Below are 21,439 nucleotides of genomic sequence, written 5' to 3'. Positions count from 1 at the left end.
TCCTGAGAGAGTCTTAGGGGGGGCCTAAGATACACTTAAAGATACACTGGCTAAAAATATTAATTTGAATGTTAATTTTTTTCTCTTGCTATCCATGTGCCACATTCTGTTTTTATAGTGGATGTTGTTATGGAACTACTACTTAAATATAGCATCTCTGCATTTGACTATTTAAATTATATTTGGAATATTTACATTCATTAATATATTTAAAATCCAAGGATTACAATTATAATTCTGTTCATTTCTTGATAGTCTTTTACCATGTTAAGGAAGAAGATTATTCATTATTGTGGTTCGGATCAGAAAAAGCAAGCCAATGCAGCCTTCCTCATAGGCTGTTACACAGTAAGTATTTTAACATCTTAAACTGGCAAGGTTCACAAATTTGACTTCTATTCAGTGTCAGAATTGGAAATAACTTTCCGCTTATTTGCTTTTTTACATAGTATATGAGTAGAAATATATTCTTCTCTGTTTAAAGATCAAAGAGTTGTACTATGCATTTTCTTTCATTAAGGGCACTTCAGTATAAATTCTCTAGATGTCACACAGACAGGACTTATTTAAGTAAAACAAAAATTAAATTGAAAAACAGAACACTTTGAAATGGCATTCACGAACTGGACTCAATTTGAATGACAGTAAAGAAGGGGGAAAGGCTTGTTTGAAAACAAGAGTAGAGTCCAAAAAATGCTCCTAAACAAACAAACAAAAAAGTTAAGCCCCATTATAGTGAGCATGTCAGGGGCTAGAAAAAGTGGGAGAAAACCAGGGGTGAAATCCAGCAGATTCTGACAGATTTTGGAGAACCAGTAGCGGAAATTTTGAGTAGTTCGGAGAACTGGCTGGCCCCAGAGTGGGGTGGGAATGGAAATTTTGCAATATCCTTCCCCCAGGAGTGGGGAGGGAATGGGGATTTTGCAGTATCCTTCCCTGCCACGCCCACCAAGCCACGCCCACAGAACCAGTAGTAAAAAAAAATTGGATTTCACCACTGGAGAAAACGATCCAATTGGTTTCATGGCTCACTACTTTATAACATTCATTGTTTTTAAAAAAGTGACATACTTTGTATCAGTATTTTTATCTTAGATGTAGTTTCCGCAAATTTGACTCCTGCTGATTTTCATAGCTTTGAAGTACGCAAGTTTGAGATTGCAGCTTTAATTTCCATCTTTATTAATTACACCCACTCCTTATTTCGCCACTATGTCAGTTAGCAATCATTTGCAAATACATTGATAATAAATGACAACAAAAAAATCATTCTTTTGATCAATGCAGACATTAGGAATCAATTTTCCTATGCCTGACAAGGAACGTTTTCAGTGTGAGACTGATAAGGTCTGATTAGTTTCAGTGTCAAGCCAGTGGAAGGGTTCTAATCACTACTTAAGGTCACAGAACAGAGCTTGTTGACTTGGGGTTAGAACTTTTTAGGGAAATACTGTGTGTAGAGAAAAGCAGCTCAGGAAAAGATAGCTTGTTTAAGCCATCTCTCCACCCCATAGAGGCAAAGAAAAGCGGGAATGGGTCAGGCACAGGTCATTGTAGGAAAAAACTGAAAGTAGTAACCAGTGATCTTTGCTTTCTTTCTCAGTCATGAGTTTGCTTAGCAACCATTTCACTTAATGGCAAAGTCGCAAGAATGCTACTTGAGGAGAGAGTGTACTTATAATTTTTATGTAAAAGGTGCTTTTCATTCATGTAATGAGGGAATCAACCGATAAGGACAGGGTGGAAAAGTGAATGGGCTCCTGATCTGGAAGATTATCCTTTCTTATGTTATCTGAACATATTAAAGTACGCTTGCTTTATGAAGAGTAAGTGGCATGATCAGCTGATTCTGATCTGGTTATCTAAAAATAAGATTCCTTATGAAAGTGACAGTCCTTCCTATTCTTAATAGCATTTGGAATTGTGATTTAATATTTTTCATAAAATCATTGTGCTATTCCTGTATTTGTTAAAAGTGCACAAAACAATGACTGTTTTAAGTCATTCTTAAAGTAAGATCCAGGATAATAGTCATAATTATTTTCTCCCTATGCATGAGGGTGGATGAGTGTCATGGCTTTGAAAACTACACCTGAGAGCCATATGGTCGATGTGCTTTGTTCAACTAACAAATTATCACTGTGCAGTATAACACAGAGTTTTTATTCAGAGAATCATGCTGTTCACACCTGCTTATTTAATTGTCCTGAGGTACACATTCTTTTAATCCAATTCAGTTATTGCTAGCAGTTGAGAAGGGAGGCATAATCCATTTTTTATTAATTATTTTTGGGCTCAGTGCTTGATCTGTGACATTATAATATCATCCAAGGGGCTTGTTTTGACTGATTTGGGTGGATTGTAAGATTTAAATAGCAGAAACTACACTATCACAAAACAGTATTTTTTTACATGATCTGGGAATGCTCTGGGGTTTCGTTAGTTACAGCGGTATGCAGCTAATGTGCCACTACTTGTCATCTTCAATTTACAGCATTCAACATTGTCAAACTTGATTTATCATTCTGTTGTTATAGCAGAAGAATGTGGGTAAAATCATCTTTGTTTTAACACAAGTATAGCATCATCTGTTTTCATTCCAATTCCAAATGTATCTTTACTGCAGATTTATCTGAATTAATCTTCTAAAAGGAATTTAAATATTTAGTTTGCGCAATTACTTAATCCAAAAATAATAAGATAGTTTAATCAGACTAATTATTGATATAAATTAATTGGATAGTTGTTAACATGAAAACTTCAGCTGTAGTTATCTTAAAGACTTTTCTATTTTTGTACACACAATGAAATTCCTTTACTAGGATGTGTAATGTATGTATGTAATCGTAAACAAAATATGTTTACTGAAAACCAGTGGTTTTGTTCATATAAAATACCTTCATGTTTATTTAGATGATTGAGAATATAATTAAAAACATGAATTTCTTGCTTATATCAAAATTATGATATATAGTGTCTTTCAATCTAATAGGAATTTCTTCTTCTTTAAGAAGATGTTTCAACAGATTTATTTCCCCCTATGATATGTGCGTGTGTGAGAGAGACAGAGACAGAGAGAGAGAGATAGAGAGAGCTCAATTGAAAACCCAAATGCCTTGAGCAGATTACACAGGATAAGAATGAATAGTCTGCATTATATTTTATTTTTAAATTGGCTCGTGCCCTTAAGGATGAAAGTAGTTGTATTTAAGATAGAGAGATTCAGATTGCTCAATGCTAAATTCCTTTTTCAAAGAACTACTTATGGTTGTTAATAGCCTTTCTGTTCTAGTCTCTTATAGGGTTTGAAGTTGTATTAGATGTTTCTAGAGGACATGTTAAAAATATTTAGTAAGATTTGAAGGCATATTAAATATGAAGAGTTATAATAAATTTCTACTTGATGTGACAATTTTTTTTATTACAATTCAAGTTCTTGTGTTAATTAACTTAGTTACTATGGCTTAGAATTTAATGTATCTAGTAGCTATCATCAGAATATTAATATTTCAAGCATCTGTAATGTATTATAGTAAATGCATTTTTCTAATGGTTACTGTATTCCTCAAAATATAACTGACAAAATATTTTCAAATTTTATAGTGTGCATTGCAATTCTGAAATATATTTTTAATCTTAGAAATAAAGTTACTTAACAAAGTCGTCCTATGTAACACAATTCAGAGAAAGTTAGAAAAGCTTTCAGGTCAGTTACTCTTACGTGCTTAATTGGTTTTGGGATCCAGTTCAGAATGTCATCTGCAAGCTTGGGCAAAGAAGAGGAAGCCTAAAATGTTTTTTTTTTCCATAACTTTATCAGTAACACTTTCTGAAAATGTATGCTGTACACTGAATCAAGAGATTGCTCCTTGCTTCTTCTGCTCCATCAAGGTTATGAAACGTTGTAAGAGCAGATTTTTGTCTTTATAAATGTTTTTCATCTGGTAGTATACCTATTTTTGTTTTGTTAAATCCTATCAAGTCCTTTACTTTCCTACCATATTCAGTAAGAATTTCAAACACAGAGAATGATTAGCCATGTAAAGTTCTGCAGCAGAAGAAAGAGGGGTTTGAAATAACATAAAAAGGTTGCAAAATTCCTTAAGAACCTATAGATGTTCTTAGTAATCTAGTTCTTAGTCTTTTGTAATAATTTCTCATCTCTACATGCTTCTTATTTCACTTCTTATATGCTGAGCTGTATTGAAGTAATTAGAATGTATAACCGTGGACTTGCGCTGTTGGAAAAGCATGCAGGAAATGCTGAGGAAATGAAATAGCGATTAGAAATAAGATGCCATTGTTTTTGCTTTGCTTAACTAAAGATTAATATGCCAATTTTGTCTTAAAAGGGAGCACTGTGTGGGAAGAAACATATTCATTTTATCACACTAAACTTCTGCAGTAGATGCTTTCAGTCTACTAATGTTACAAGGATTAACACAGAATGTCCTTTCTTCTGTTTCCTTTATGTGTCTTAATTTAGAAATAGCTTCTATATGTCTTGTCCTCCTTTCTTTGTCTTCTGCCTTCATCTCACTTCTTCCTTCCCAACCCTGCATTAACTTAGTAACAGTGTTTCTTTTTCTCAGGCTTGGCACTAATTATGTTTGGAGGGCTACCGTTCTTGGGTCCTACCCCCCAAGAATTGCTGTAATTCAGGTGATCTTCTCCAGGACTCATCTCTGTGTACTTTATTTTCTCATCTTCTTCCTTCAGGGTAAGCAGTTTCCTTCACCTCTTGTGCTCCCCCTCCCTTTTTTTTCTAAAAATCCTTCCTAGGTTTCAACATTTCTAGTTGTAACCCTGTTTTAGATGGCGCTGTTGAAGCAGACACATCATCTCTGATGTAGCTTTCAAATATGTAACTTCTTTCCCATTAGTAGTTTGAAACTAGATGAAATTAAATATATGCCAGTCAAATCAGTTTTAATTTCTAGGTTAATGCATAAAGCGTAATGCCAGAAGTATGTTTCATGTTTAGTGTGTAGATTTTCATAGGCATTTCCTTATTTTATTTTTTTAAAATGTGTTCTTCAGATTTTATTTGGCTGCTGGTATTTTACTTTTACTTTGTATAATGTCTCCTTCTCTTTGAGTGTGTACTTCATATAGTACTCTTGTGTGTATTTTATCCAAGAGATGATATATTGCCTTATCTTTATCCTATATTGGATGTCAAGATTACTTTCCACTGTACATAAGGACTTTTTTTCTCTCTTTCAATGGTTTAAGAAATTTCTGCTGCCTTTATTTTTGCATTGTCAATTCATAAGTTTTATTTATGATTGTGTAAACCTAAAGGTTTAGGATTATGATTTTGTAGGGACAGACTCTTTTTTTTAACTTTATAAAAAGAAAGACATTTTAAATAAAAGATATAAACTACTGGAGACTTGAAACTATTCTAAGACCATTTGTTTTTTGTTTTTTTCTAAAAATGTGCTTAACCTTACAGGTCTCCATCTCTCCCAAACTTCGTGACAGCTGTTTTAACTTTTGATTCAACTTCATTCCATGTTTTCAACTAGAAAATATGAGTAACAGTTTTGTATGTGTTCTATAAATAAGCTACTTTCGATGCTGCAGACAGGCTGTTTTCCGACTGTTAACCTAGTGAAGAATGTTTCCTTCTTTCCTTTATTCGAGTTCAAGAACCTTCCTTCACAATAATTCAGTGTTAACATCTCCATCAATATTAAAAGTAATTGAACTGGAAGAATTCACTCCTAGGTTGGGGAAGAGAAAATGAAATCCGTGACCTGTTCTTAATTTTTTTCCCCAACATGATTGCAGCCAGTTCTATTGTGCCTTTATTGAATCTTCAAATAAATGTCAGAAGAAAATAAGGACTCTGCTATTCAGTGAGACTTGCAAATATATATAGATTTGTGTTTCAAGTTAATCCAGTTCTGTTACCATAAAATGTATTCTGCAGATTGATACTGTTAACACCTAGCTATGTGTGTGTGGGGGAGACTGAATAACAATGATTGTCAATGATTAATTTGGTGGAATCCGTTCCTCTAAAGCATTGTTACAATTAAATAAATATGAACTAATCAGTTTCTAGGAAGGAGTCTGAGATCATAAGGATGAAATAACTTCTTCATATTTATTAGTAAATATGTAGTTTTAATCAGAGTTTTAAAAGATATAAAATAATGGTTATTTTTTAAAAAAAAACTAAAACCTTTCAAAGAAGTTAATTGTTGAAATGCAAAGGTATTTCAGTTATATAATACATGTCTTTCTGGATTTATAGGTAAACCTTGGGTTACAATAATTTATTCAGTGGCCATTCTAAGTTATGACAGCATTAAACAAAGGGACTTAGAACCATTGTAGCACACCCATGATCACATGAACAAAATTGAGCACATAGCAATAAGACTTATATACCTTTAAGCCACAGGTGTCAAACCTGCCATGTCACATGACGTTTTTCCCCTTCGCAGAGCTAGGGTGGGCGTGGCCTGTGCATGGCACATCTGGCCCACAGGCCAGCAGTTTGACATCCCTGCTCTAAGCAGTTGACAGACTCAGCATATTGCCCCCAATCTGGCTCCTCATTTTACCGACCTCAGAAGGATGGAAGACTGAGTCAACCTTGAGTTGGTCAGGATCGAACTCCTCGCAGTGAAATGCAGAGTTAGCCTGCAGTACTGCATTCTAACCACTGCGCCACCACGGCTGCACATGCAGTGTCTTCCTTCCCAGGCTTCTTGAGCTCGAGCCACTCACACTATACCACCCATTCCTCAACCCACTGCCTGCACTGGGTCTCAGGGCCTTCTCCACCCACCCACATTTAAGACCATATTGCTTTAAGACCATATTGCTTAGTGATGGCAATCCCAGTCCCAATTGCAGTCAAAAATCAAAGACTCCCTTTATGTACTGTACTATTCTCTCATATTTTCTTAACAGTAAATCTCCTCTACCTTCCTCTCAGAAATTATAATTCTCCTTGCAGGACTAAGATGAGAGTTTTTTGCTTGCTGCCTTTCTACTTCTGTCTGTTTAAAATTAGTTTCACTGTTTTTTAAAAGTGAAATCCAGGGAACAAATTTTCTTAATTGCATCCATGGTATTTGCCTAAGTGCAGAATATAGTACCGCTTGGTACAGCTTTTCTTGTCTCTAAGGGAAAAAAGCATAAGGCTGCATTTTGCAAGTTAATTGCATTCATCCAGCATGGTAAATACAGCAAGATTGAGCAGCATCTTTGTCTATTTTGCGCCTGGCAGGAAAAGGAACAGCAAACATAATTCCATTACAGCCTATTATATGTGAATATGTGCATTCACATTCTTCCTGCATACAGATCACTCAAAATTTTTTGTGGAGTATAGGAGTTACGTGCGGTCGAAAGACCGAAAGTGTGAAAATGACACTCCATTAAAGCTTTCAAGCTATGATATTCCTTACAACAAACACAATATTCTGAAGAAAACAAAATTAAGCACTGTAGCAGGCATATTCAACCCATGGCCCTGGATAGCTAGTAATGCAGCCCCACAAGATTATAAATCTTTAAAAATAGTATGATTTTTAGTGATATTTATATATATTAACTATATTGGCCAAAGATAATTCCTCTTCATGCAATTCTGCCCAGGTAAGCCAAATCTTTTGACATCCATGCACTATAAATTAATGGCTTTGTGTAAATTTTCTAGAGCAGAGGTAGAATAGAGGTAAAGAGCGATGGCCTCTTTATGACCTGTGGACTTAAACTCCCAGGGTTCCTGAGTTTGAAAGAATTCTGGAAGTTGAAGTCCACAAGTCATAAATGGGCCATTGTTCCCCACTCCTGTTGTAGAATGTGTTGCAATGTACCTCCTTCAACGGATAAGGCAATTATAAAAACTGCCATCTTAGAAATCAACACTTTTTCTTAGAAATTTGTTTAAATGCCACCTTTTCCCCCCAAGAATTCAAGTGATATACTGTATATGGTGCTTCCTGCACTTTTTTCCCAGTGCGTAGGATAAGCCAAGGAATATGATTGGCTCAAAGTCACCCAGTGAGTTGCTCCAGATGAAGTTATTTCCCCATTTCTAGTGCAGCACTTTATTACACCATGCTAATTCTTCTTCATTTATGCTCGCGCTGATCCAACATTAAAACCACTAATTCTAACAGAATTAGCAAAAGGATTATCAAGTAGCTTCTGTTAGAGCAGGTGAACATATCATTTCTGGGCTATATGCAAAGTCAGGAAATATGTCCTTGCTTAATGACAGTAATTGAGACTGGAATTTCTGTCATTAAGCAATGCAGTCATAAAGTGCAACATCACATGACCATACCACGTAACAACACTGCCGGGTTACTGTCATTAACTGAGGACTTCCTATGATAGCAACTTGTGACTTCCTGCTGCTTCCCCATTGACCTTGCTTGTGGGAAGCCAGCAGGGAAGGTCACAAATTGTGCCCGTGGGATGTTGCAACAGTCAGAAATCCAGGCCAGCTGCCAAGCACCCTTATCACAGTCACATGACCACAAGGGCAGTTTGACAGCCAGAACTTTGAAGACTGATCAAGAGTACCACTTGTTCAGTGCTATCCCAAGTTTGAATGGTTGCTGAATGATTGGTCATTAAATGAGGACCACCTGTAGAGTACAATTGGAATGGAAGGTATACTTTCTTTTCATTTTAGGGCAACCTTCTTAATCTAGTCCAGGGGTGTCCAAACTTGGTCCCTTTAAGACTTTTGGACTTCAACTCCCAGAGTTCCTCAGCCAGCTTTGCTGGCTGAGGGACTCTGGGAGTTGAAGTCCAAAAGTCTTAAAGGGACCAAGTTTGGACACCCCTGATCTAGTCCTTGAAACGCCTAGCCAGAAGGTCAAGTGAAACTATTAGTTTTCAAATTGGGTGTTTAGAAATGGTGCTAAATGTTATTTTATAAAACATTTTCCCATTTTATATGAATGCACTTCTGCTTGTACAAAGTGTTTTACTTAAGGTATATCTTCCTCATATTTGAAGTTCAAACTTAATATTATGTAGTTATGGCTTTTCAGAACAGTTTATAATTACTAAGGTGGTGGTGTTTTTTTGAAGCTTACATTAACTACATTAATTAACATGGCCTGTGAATTTCCTTTTCAAGGTTTGTGGTAATAACTAGTTCTGCTCATGAGAATGTAGCATCTGTTCATCAAGAGATTTGAATGTTCTTGAAACGGGACCTGCAATTTTAATCTGTGTAATGGATAATTACTTTGTGTACTGCTATATTATCTTGGGGATGCTAATTGGTTAATAAAGAGTTGCAGCCATAGAATTATGTTTCTCCTATAATTTTAGTTTTTACTTCATCTCCTAGGAGAATGTTGTCAGTTTGGGAGACAGAAATTTTGTGTTATTTCGTTTTTAGAACGTTTTGAGTCTAAAATTGAGGTTGAAATTTATTAGAAATTGCTAATCATTGAGGGATCTTTTTCTTGCTTTCATTTTTTAACAATCAGAGTATGTATCTGTGTATTTTATTAGTTGTTACTGTTAACAGTTACAATTAAATGGGTGATCTGAATACCTGACTTGAAGAGGAGCGATTAAATCATAGTACAATGTTAACTATTTAAGATGTCGCCAGAAGTCCTCTGTTTATTGTTCTATTAAATAAACTATACAGATAGAATTAATGGACCCAATTTTTTTAGGACTGATGGGGAGTTCTGTGTCACCATTGTGCTAAAATGATATGGTATGACTATGATGCAGTTCCTCTTGGGTATTGAGATATTGGTAAAAGAAATTTGTCTAAAATAGTTCCCAAATGGTTATATTAATAGTAACTGTCTAACTTCAACACAGAACAGAATAATGTTGTGCTTCTTTAAACATTGATTTAACAATTCTTACTCATGTATGAAATAAATGACCTTTTGAATCATGTTATATAGCTTATGTTATGAAGCAAATGTTACAATGAACGCATAACTAATTTTGAATTGTAGATTTCCTACAGCGGCTCTATATGGAACTTGAAAAGTACTCACATTTCTATGATTTTTTGTTCAGTTTCACTTACCTTATTACTGACTTCATGTTGGCTAGTATGCTTCATTTTTCAGTTCCATTCTCAAACTGCGTGTCTCATTTGTATAGCAGGTAAAAATACTAGATAATTTAATAATGAATTCCTTAAAATTTCCTTAAGAATGTTTTTCCTTTTCTTTCTTGAAACAGATAATATACCTGAGAGAATCTCCAGAAAGTGTGTACAGGCATTTACTATTTGGGAATGTTTCATATCTTCCATTCAGGTAAATAAAAGCATGCAATTGAACAGTGTCTACTTTTTAAAAAAACATTACACTGATCTCCTAACCCTTTAGAATATGTAAATTGGTATTTTCCACCTTGGCAATTTTGAAATAAATGGACTCCCAACTCCTACTATACTTATCCCTGGCTATGTTAGGATTAGGGAGTTGAAGTCAATATATTGTATCAAGGCTTTCTGTATGGTGGCTACATTTCTTATTCTGCAGTTGACTATAGCTGATTCATAAAATATGCAGCCTTGCAGATGAGAAAGGTATTTATACCTTGTTTGTGGTTAATTCTTATTTTGTGTGTGGTGGGAGGGGTTTGTTGTGGGGTGTGTGTGTTGTGTGTGAACGTGGCAGGGAATTAAAGTGAATCAAGGACAAGAGAGAATCATAAATAATCAGTGTTCCTAATTGCAGTTCGCAGTGATGGGTTAGCATAATGAATGAGGAAAATGTAAGCCATTATTTCAAAACAACTTATTTCTATAAAACAAGTAATGATTTATTTGGCAACCCTCTTAGCACCTCATATTAAATTTAAAAGTATCAAATACATTGTGACTTGATGTAATACCTGAACTCAGATCCATAAAAAGAGAGATTCTCTGTTCTCAGAGAAGGGAATGGGGTAGGAAAAGGAAGAGAGGAGTAGATATCTATTCTTAATATTACTATTGAGGCTATTAAATCTGTTCTCTTGGTGATGAAATTGGTTTGGATAATGGAAAAGACTGATGGGACTGCTTGTCAAGATGATAGATGGTGTCTATTTTCTCTCTCTCCCCCCCCCCCCCCACACACACACACATCTTGGTGGAATGGAATTTGTTCCTTGTTTTTGGATCAGCAGCCTTAAAATGCCATGCGATAGAGATTATGCCCATTGTGTGCTCTGTTTCACGACTGTGGCTATTTGATGTGTCAGATTTTATCTTTGTAACAACTTTATTTATAAGCCCTCACTAGCATAATATGTTAGTGTAAGTAGAGTCCGGAAAAGCAATAAATAGATGCTAAAGAACTGGAGAACATCTGGTGGTTTTTCAGTCCTTACTAGACCACTTAGTGCTGATGTAGTGAAAATGGGTATACAGAAATATAGACAAATGAGAAACATCAGCTATTTTGTCTTGCAAACTGAATTTGAGCTCATATATGTATTCCTCGCAGGGATGCTGCATTTGGTACCTGCACTTTTCATCTAACTCTGCTTGACTGTTTCCATGCCATAAATAAGGTTAGTATGTTTGTGTAATATATAATGATTGTTATTTATTTAAACTTGTTGGAATCCTAGGGAAATTTAATCTCTGAAATTAGATAAACCAGAGAAATAAGTTAAAACAAATTCTGAGATGGTTCTAGGAGTGAATATGCAAGAAGACTCAAGAATTCTTTGGTTGCCTTCTATGTTATATTACTCATGCATTCTGATGTTCAAGATTTAGTTGCTTGTCTATGTTGGAACTTGAGCGATGAAAGCTTCATTATAAAGCTAAATAGCATTTAAGCAGCTATACCTGTTCTGCGGTGCTTTTTAAGTATTCAAAGTCTCTAACTTGGATATGTTGGATTTGAACTTACCTTGTCTGCTAGTTTACAGAAGTTGTGCATCTAGTTTGGAAGGTTTCTGTAGGAGTATTTAAATGAAATCAGTTACTATGCTGATGATTGGTAAATAAAGTGTTTAGAAAGAATGTTTATCATCAACTCTACTGGATTTCTACATTTCTTACCGATTATAGGCATTGCAGTATGGCTTCCTTGATTTTAATACATTTGATGTAAATGAATATGAGCATTATGAAGTAAGTATCATTCACTTTTCTAGTAATTACTTAAAATTACTGTTGGGACTATAGTTGCATAAAATCGGCATGTATTATTTATATCTCCTGAATTTTTGAAAATAAATTTAAACAAGGGAGGTGGAAAAAATAAGTAACCAAACTAAACTTAAAAATTGTCACATCACCATATGAGGTGGCTTCTCAGCTAAGATTAAAAGAGTGATAGCATGTGGTCTATAATCCCAGATGAAATTGAGAATACTTGGCTGTACACCGCCCTGAGTCCTCCGGGAGAAGGGCGGTATAAAAATCGAAATAAATAAATAAATAAATAAATAAATAAATAAATATATACACAACAAGATCTTTACATTAACAATCCTTGTCTCATTTGTTTTGTTCACTAAAACAAGTAGATTGAATGCTATATATCAGAAACGAAGTAAAAAAAAGTGTTATTTCTTAACAGAGGGCAGAAAATGGAGACTTCAACTGGATAATACCCCAAAAAATCATGGCCTTCAGTGGACCTCACTCAAGAAGTAGAATTGAAAATGGTATGTATTAAATTATAAAGAATTTTATGACATTCCATAGGAAACTACCAGATATAGAATCAGACGGTTAATCAATCTGGTAGATGCAGCTACTTCATATTTACGGCAGAATATTCCCGTACCAGATTAAATGTGGAGAAAAACACCTTTGTATAGATTTGGATGCTCTTTTACCAATGGGTTGTATCTGACATATTTTTCTGCATTTGTTTTTTTCTTCAAGGGTATCCACATCATGCTCCCGAAGCCTATTTTCCATACTTCAGAAAACATAATGTTACCACTGTAATCCGCCTGAATAAGAAGATGTATGACTCTAGAAGATTTAAAGATTCGGGGTTTGATCATTATGATCTCTTCTTTGCTGATGGAAGCATACCTAATGATGCTATCATCAAAGCATTTCTGAATATTTGTGAGAATGCTGAAGGTGCTATAGCAGTTCATTGCAAAGGTATTAAAGTGATGAATTCAGATCATTAATGTCTCATTGCTTATAATTGTGTTCATAACATTCCTTACCAACCCCTGTAGAACTCATCAGACTTGGCTCTCTGAATGCTGCCTCAGGATGTGTTTTTAATGAGTTTGATCAAAATTAGATCATTTCACTCAAAAAGTTAAAATTAATCATAGCAGAGCATACTCTTTTTTTCCTCATTCTTTGAGAAGATAAGAGATTATTTTGTCTTAGGCTAAACTATTGTGGCCTCTTGCTACAAATTTAATGACCCTGTCTTTGCCATTATCTGTACGGAAGCATGCTAATCTAATATGCTTGAAACGCAAGTTATGAAATGTTAATATGTTCAACTAAAAGCCCGATCTTACAGTAGATGCATGTAATTGTTCCAAGTATTTTAAATCAAAATTATTTGCAGAAATGAGTGATAATGTAGAGTAGATCCAGGATACTATTTATACAAAACTTCAAACCCCCTCAAAGGTTGTATTATTGGTTTTGTTATCCTGAATTGGTGTAATAAAGTTTTTATGATTTTTTTTCCTAATACCAAATTCAACCGCTTTAGGATTTTGAAAAACAGCTTTCAAGGTTTTTCTATTCTTAAAACTTTGAATTGAAGGTTCTTCAATTTCTTCAACCCCAAATAAAGTAAATTTCCTTATGTTTTTATACAGCTGGACTTGGCAGAACTGGTACACTTATAGCGTGTTACATTATGAAGCATTACAGGATGACTGCTGCTGAAACTATTGCCTGGATTAGAATTTGTAGACCTGGCTCTGTGATTGGAACTCAACAACATTTCTTGTTGGAGTATGTAAACATTTAAATAGGAATGCCTGTATTTATGTCTGTTTGCAATTCCAGGATGATTAAGTGTTAAATATAATGATTGTTTTTAGTACCAAATTGGGCCTCTTTAATCTGGTGTCCTTCAGATATGTTATCTAGCCTGGCCATTGATGAAGAAATTACAGCAATTGATGTCTGGAAAGGATCAACTTTAAAGAAAGCTACACTCAAATATATAATAGTGTTTTTTTTTAATACATACATACACATGAATGAATACATACGTACATACATACATACGAAATAGGTGTTGGTGTACTCACGTACAGGTAGTCCTAGTTTAGTGACTACAATTGGGATCAGCAACTTGATCACTAAGTGAAGCGATCATAATGCTTATGATCTTCAGCATTCCTTTGCTTTGCAAGATTTGCAAAGGTCGTAAACATGAGGATTGATTGTAAAGTTTCTTTTTAAGCAGTGTTGTAACTGCAAATGGACACTAAACAAGGACAACCTGCATATGTTGCAACTATCATTGGATGTTTGAATCATGTAGCCATATAGAGAGTTACTAGTTATTTGCTTTTTAAGGAACTGGTCATTACTTTTAAGTTCTGAATGGCATGAAAGACTGCATTATAAACAACCTGCAATTGCCACTGTTAATCCACGTCTATTCAGTGGCTAAGTGTGTTTTACCACATTAGGTTAAAAATACTAGGTTCAGGCATATTAATCCAAAATACTGTTTATGTATTTGATTTAACAAATTATATGAATCTAGTCATTTTTTTAAAATTATGATTTATAGCAATCCAATGTGGAAAATGACTTTATAGTTAATTAACAAATATTGCATAATAAGATAATGGATTAATCAGTGTATTGTCCTAAACTATATCTATGGTTGCAAGTGTATCATTCTATATGGTCAGTTTTGCTTATTAAATATGTTCTTTGACAGTCATTCCATTAACACTGAAAAGTAAAGTTTAGCCTTCATTTTCAAAATCACATTTCATCAGGTCTGACTGTCTTTTCTGGTAGGTCTTTATACTCAAAAAAGCCAAGCTTCTGCTGTTTAGGGATGAAGATGGCTTTTGTTGAGCCTTTGCATCTCGCCAGGCTGCCTTTCATACTGTCCCAAATTTTGGAAGAGGCGCAAAGAACAATGTGGGGAAGAAGAATGAGTGACAGCCATGGCCTTTTCCATTAGCAGACACTTCTGTTAGAGCAAAATGGATGGAACCAGATTGGAAGACAGAAATATTTGCATTCCATTCGATAGTGGCATTGTATAATTTTTGGGAAACAAACGATGCTAGAACTAGAATTGATGTTATAGGTGTGTCCTTGCAATGGTTAATGTTTCATACTGAAATAACTTCATTTGAATTATAAATTTAATCATATGTTGAAATGAGCTGGTTTCTAACTTAGCTTCTTTCTATTATAGGAAACAGCCAGAACTTTGGCTGGAAGGTGATGTTTATCGTTCAAAGCTAAAGAAGACTCCAAAGCTTGCAGTGACAAAAATTCTTTCAGGAGTAGATGACATTTCAATTAACGATTCAAAAAATCAGAATGCCAGCAGAAAAGATTCTGAACCGGTAATCATCCGCATGGTGTGCTGTTGGAAACCTTAGGACTGTGTTTTTGGTTTTTTATGTGGGTATAATAAAGCAAAAGTGGTTGGATTCATTTGTATGGCTGTTCTGTATTTCTGTTCCTCTCAAGCATTCCCCAAAAATAGAGAAAATAATGAACAAGGACATTCTGCAAGACAAGTATGGGCATAATAGTACTTTTTGCCAAAATACCTTTCCGCTGCTCAGGGTTACCTTTTGTCTTACTAATTTGACCTTCACAAAAACTAAAATAAAATGCTCAGAACACTTTTCATAAGAACTGTTGGAACTGGGTTAAACAATCCACCCCTATCTAGTACTAGGGTAAATTTGAATCTTCAGTAGTAGGACTTGGAAGCTTTGTTATAAATAACTTTAATGACTTACCATTTATTTGCAGTACAGTGATGAAGAAGAAACACACACAGTAACACAAGGGGACAAGCTCCGTGCCCTTAAAAGTAAAAGGCAGGCAAAAGCATATTCAGTTCCATTAACGTAAGTTTAACTTTATTTTGATTTTGTAAATACACTTTTTTCTTTGAAATTTGATTTGGTTATGTTCCATGTTATTTTAAAAAGCTTGTAATTCTTTGTGATTGAATCACTTACAAGCCTGCTCATGATTTTATTTTATTATCGCCAAATTCTTTGGTCTGTCACTAAGGCGTACATGTAACCTTTTTCAAATGCTTTTTTAAACTGAATGTTACACCAACATCTCAAAGCATTTTTATATTTTGTTATCAACGTCAGCAGTGTTGAAAATGATTCCTGAATGAAAGGTCAGACTCACTGTTTTGGTCAGAATAACCTTGTTTTTAGGGACCTTTGCTTAGGAAGCTGTTGTCATGCCTTGTGCTGGGATGGGTTGTGCTATATCTTTAAATGTGTATGGTAAGTTTGCTTTTATTAGGTTTAGGAAAAGAAGCATAACTGATTAAAAATGCCATGTTTTTAAGATGCATATTTAAATATTGAAAAACATCAGTTTCCTCAGTGCTACATTTTGTGTGTACAGTATAGGTAAAATGTAATATACATAGAACAGATTTAACCTGTTAATCATCCACAGAGTGCATGTGATATTGGGAGGTCATTTTGTAAATAAGGGGGTGGTTGGGCATTTAAAAAAAAAACAATACTTGAACCAATCTAAGAATAATTCATACTTTAAGATGAAAGTGAGTTGCAGAATAATGGCAAAGGTACTCCTTAAAAAAAAGCTAGCCTTTGCCCAGTGAGTGGAAAACATTTTCCATAGTGAAAATTAATGGACATTTCTTGTAGATGAAATGTACCACTCATCTGCAAAGTTCTTGATTTTCCCACCCCCTTTTGACTTCATGTTCATCTCTTCCTCCCCACCCTCACTCCTTTTTAGATGTCTCCTAGCTATACTGGCCTCTGCTCTGAGTAGCATTGTCATCTGGTGGATTGTGTGTGGCTCCCTTCTTCCCAACCTGCTATTCTGTCTAGATGGTTTAAGAACATAGGTCCATCAGAACCTCCCTTGGGAGAGCCACTGTGTAAGTGTCCCTATTACATTCTCTTCAGTAGCTCATTTTCTTGCCTTAAATCATAAGCGCATTGCATCTAGCTTTTATTACCATCTCCCCCCTGCCCCTCCTTTATTGAACTTCTCTAGGTACTTTTAGAAGCAAAAAAGGATGTAGTGCAAGGGGTGATTTACTGTATCTGCCTTAGAATTTTCTTTTGAGCTGGAAATATCTTCTTTTCTGTGTGCTGGTCCAGATAATTTGTGTAGAAAATGTATATATGTGTGTGGTGCTGTTTTTATTGTATGGTGAGATTGCTTCCTGTTGTCTGCATGTACAAGGAATTTAGTCTCTTCCAGGAATCCTTTGGGGTTGGACCTACTGACTTGTGTTTCCACTCCATAAGTGTGAAGAGCTGTAAACAAATAAGCCCATAGTCTAGGGCATTGAGTGTTATAGTTATATACCCGCTCCTCATTTAGTGACCAAGTTCATTTCCAGTGACCAAGTTGTTAAGTGAAATTATACTAATTAAATAGGTGACTGAAAGAGAAGGGAGGGAAGGAGATGAACGTCGTTGGTTGTTTCTGTCTCATTCAGCTAAGTTTTGTCTTGCAGCTCTGCCAGCATTACTCTTGCTGGCGTGCGTTGTTGCCAAGCACATGAAATTTGGTGATAAATGCATGCATTGGTCAGAAAATGAGTAGTTTATTACAGTAGTATTTGCAAATGGTTGCTAAACAAGGAGTGGGTGTATGCCGTTTTCCTTTCCTTCCTCTCCTGTCTCCATGAATGCTTTGAAGTAATTGGAGCATTCCAATTAGTCAACATGGTATGTGGTTCTACATAAAGTAATTCAAATAATAAAAAAGGTTAACATTTTTTAGATGGTTCTTCTCTTAGACCATCAGTGGCGGCAGTGTTTTAAGTCTTAAGAATACTGAATAGAATACTAAGAGAGGAGTCAAGTCTACAACTCTATTCATATTTATTTCTTGTTTGACTGACTGATTGACTGACTGACTGACAAATTCCCAAAGACTGTAAGAAGTTTACAAACCAACACAAATCTTACAAATAAAAAAAAAATCAAACATATAAGCACCCCAGAAAAAAACAGGTGAAATCCATCCCATGATGTTTGGCAAAATCTCCACATTCCCAAATATCTTCCCAAAGATTCAGGTCTTCATAGCCTTTTGGAAGCCCAGTATTGGGAGGAGGACAGGTAAACTTTTCCAAAGGGGTCATCACTGAAAAAGTCAATAGCATCCCTGAAAGAAGGGATCTTCAGAAAGTTCAAATTACCTGATTTCATTGTTCAGTCCAGGGAATGTGGCCTCATAAGTATCCATGTCTGAGTCATAAAGGTTTTAAAGTTGAAAAATAGCATCTTGAATTGCAATGAAAAGCTCATTGATAGGTGTTGCACTTGCTGAAGTACTGTTGTGCTGTCACGGGGGAAAATTTTGATGCACCCACAATTATACAGGAAGATGCATGCTATACTAGATGAAGTTTTTTAATGTTCTTCTAAGACAGACCAAGCAGATGAGATTGCAGTAGTCCATCTGTAAGATGGTTGACTGTGCGTAAAATTCCTTGATCCAGAAATGGCTGCACTTAATGCACAAGGTGCAATTGAAGAAAGAACCTGCTATCCACAGCCTCCAGGTACTATTTCAGCTGGAGTGGTGAATCCGGGACAATTCCCAGATTGTCAGCCAAATCTGTTCAGGGCAGCAGAACACATAGTCCCGCATTCTTGGCTAAGATTCAGACAGAGCTTATTTTTCTCCATCTATATCTTTCCAGCTTTCCACATTGTTGTCACAAGCATGCCCTTTTCTTCTGCAATGTCCTGCGGCAGATAATTTGATAGTTATTTTTCAGCTACTTGGGGGACAAGAGCCACATGTGACCTTCTAAATGTGCTCTCCCCCCCCCCATTTCTCTCTCTTCCTAATATTGTTTGTTCTTTGCTCTTATTTTCTTATTTGGATAGTAACGAAATATGGTTATATCAGGACAGTAAAATTATTTGAATTACATTTAGGCATATTAATCATTGGACATTGTGCCTCCTTATAATTCTTTGGAATATTTCACATTTTTCTATACTTGTCTTAGACTCTTGTATTGACCACCTTCTGTTTTATTGTAGTATTTAGCTCAGAATTATTCTCTTTTTCTGATTCTAACTGATAATATGCTCTAATGCATAAACAGATTTTATCCATCTTGGGAAAAGTACTTATCGTTTTATTTGAATTATTATTACTGAAAAATAGCACGTTTTGTATTTTTATTTTTAAAATTGCAAAATATGTGACATTTCTACTGTAGATATTGTGTAAGGTGTTTGAAACAATGTCAGGTTTCCTGGGGATGCATAATTCCATTTTTCATTTTGTGAGTATACCAATAATGAAATATTCACTCCAACTCGGTGAGATAAGTTATTGGATGGTGGCACGTTACCAAGAGGATGAGTCATTTAATCATTAACTATTCTTTGCAATTTTCATTACAGTAGTAGTCATGAGTAGATGTTGCTCATTTAAAAATTATCAGAATTTTGTGGGATAAGAAATTATAGTTTATTGTTGGAAGAAAACTGTTGCCATCTCCAATTTCCCTTCCAACTGAGATTTTTGTTACTTTGTGGAGGGAAGTCTAATGTCTAAGGCAGGTGTGTCCAACCCATGGCTGATCACATGCAACCCTGGACAGTAATGTGACCCACAAGATTAACTTTTCACATTATGTGATTTTAGAGATATTTATATACATTAACTGTATTATATATTTTATATATGGCCCAAGACAATTCCTCTTCACTCAATGCAGCCCATTCAATGCAAACCAAAAGGTTGGGCATCCATGATTTAAATTATGCTTACTGAAATCTGACTATTAAAAAAAAATTAAGAGATATTCCCATACATTTGAAGGGATTATCGGGATCTAGAAGTTAAATAAATACATATCAGTGATTTTTTTCTTTTTTTGATATAAGAGAATAACATGGTTGGAAGGAACCTTGGAGGTCTTCTAATCCAACCCCCTGCTCAAGCAGGAAGTCCTATACTACTTCAGACAAATGGTTGATTATCCTACTTTCCATTGGTATTGTAGGAGGGGATGGAATTTTGGGGGGGGAAAATATAAACACTAGCCTCATAGCTTTGCAACTTTCAAGAGTACAGTACAGCAGTTCATTTTGTCTTTTCTGTGAAATACATAAGCATACAATTAATATTTGGATATATTTGCCTTCTGGCGTACCACTAAGATTCTCAGAGTTTTTCCGTTTATCAGTTCATTTTGATAGTTGAAGAGTATATGGATATGCATGTAGTTGATTCTTGATCTTCTGTAATCTTTTTTGGCACATTTTTTAAAAAAAATCTTATTTCTCTCTCTGAGAAGCCCTAAACCAGAAAAATGGTGGAAATACCTTTATCACTGAAACTTACAAAAACTTAAAACATGAAGACTAAATAAATCTGTCCACACTACCCCAATTTTCAGATCTGGAAACCACATAACATATCACTCTTACTGTGGCTTATATGTTTTCAGCTTGTTTGATATAATATCTTTTTCCCACTCTTTTCAGAGTAATTCTGCAATCCAGTGTTCAGAAAAGTAAACAGTCTGAACCTAGCATTTCTGACAGTGCAGGCCTTTGTAAAAGAACTACCAGGTCTACTGCAAGAAAAAGCAGTTTTAAAAGGTGAGAATTAATGTCCTGAATTCCAGAACCTATCAATTAATGAAGGCTGATTTTTTACATTTTCATCATTTATTTAAAATCATTTTTTTTGGCTGTGGTGGTAAACCATAATTTAGACTGATAAAAAGGAACCACAACCTTTCACACTTCATGGTAGGCACAAAAAAGAATTAATTGGTAGGCATAAGATTGCTGGTATGAATGCAAAGCTAGATCATGGTTTAATGTTAGCTCTGAATCAGTTCAGTACATTCTTTGCATGTGATTGGAAAATTGAATTAATATCTGAACTACCTGAAATTAATTTGGAATTTCTGTCTCATATGTTTTGTGAAATTTGTAGATTATCATCCTCAATTACAAGAGCAAGTCCAATAAAAAAGGAATTAGAAAATCTGTGAACTCCAGAACTAAAATAATTAAAATTTTATTCTACTAAGCTTTCGTCAGCCATCTGCTGACATCGTCAGAGTATTAAACTACCATTACAGAATCTCTGTAATTATTTTAGTTCCGGAGTTGGCAGAATGTCTGTTTCTTTCTTTACAAGTATACCTGAAACTCGTATTTTTAGAATAGTTTGTAATATATACATTTACATACACACACACACACACACATTATTATTTGAATATTTTGAGTGTTGTAATATAATTCCTTATAAAGAGGTACTTCT

The 21,439-nt window shown here is 34.9% G+C and overlaps 1 protein-coding gene across 13 annotated transcripts in view; it reads left to right on the top strand.

Annotated features, from left to right (window-relative positions):
* Positions 1-21,439, top strand: part of CDC14B (cell division cycle 14B) — a 61,573-nt gene that overhangs the window by 25,602 nt on the left and 14,532 nt on the right. For 8 of the 13 annotated variants that reach the window (XR_009153981.1, XR_009153983.1, XR_009153982.1 and 5 more), the window contains exons 4-13: positions 256-348; positions 10,204-10,280; positions 11,460-11,526; positions 12,035-12,097; positions 12,549-12,636; positions 12,860-13,090; positions 13,777-13,915; positions 15,354-15,507; positions 15,926-16,023; positions 20,647-20,763. Coding sequence is in view for 9 of the 13 variants with exons in the window: in XM_058174198.1 (XP_058030181.1) it covers positions 256-348; positions 10,204-10,280; positions 11,460-11,526; positions 12,035-12,097; positions 12,549-12,636; positions 12,860-13,090; positions 13,777-13,915; positions 15,354-15,507; positions 15,926-16,023; positions 20,647-20,763 (1,127 nt within the window). In the remaining 4 variants the exon portion in view is untranslated. Of the gene's footprint in view, positions 1-255; positions 349-10,203; positions 10,281-11,459; positions 11,527-12,034; positions 12,098-12,548; positions 12,637-12,859; positions 13,091-13,776; positions 13,916-15,353; positions 15,508-15,925; positions 16,024-16,909; positions 17,055-20,646; positions 20,764-21,439 lie in introns of those variants that run through there. The other 5 variants (XR_009153984.1, XM_058174199.1, XM_058174203.1 and 2 more) reach the window with 3 other exon arrangements.

The sequence above is a fragment of the Ahaetulla prasina genome, chromosome 2 (assembly GCF_028640845.1).
Source record: "Ahaetulla prasina isolate Xishuangbanna chromosome 2, ASM2864084v1, whole genome shotgun sequence".
In the NCBI taxonomy this organism is placed as follows: domain Eukaryota; kingdom Metazoa; phylum Chordata; class Lepidosauria; order Squamata; family Colubridae; genus Ahaetulla; species Ahaetulla prasina.
This window is presented reverse-complemented; position numbering and strand designations above follow the sequence as displayed.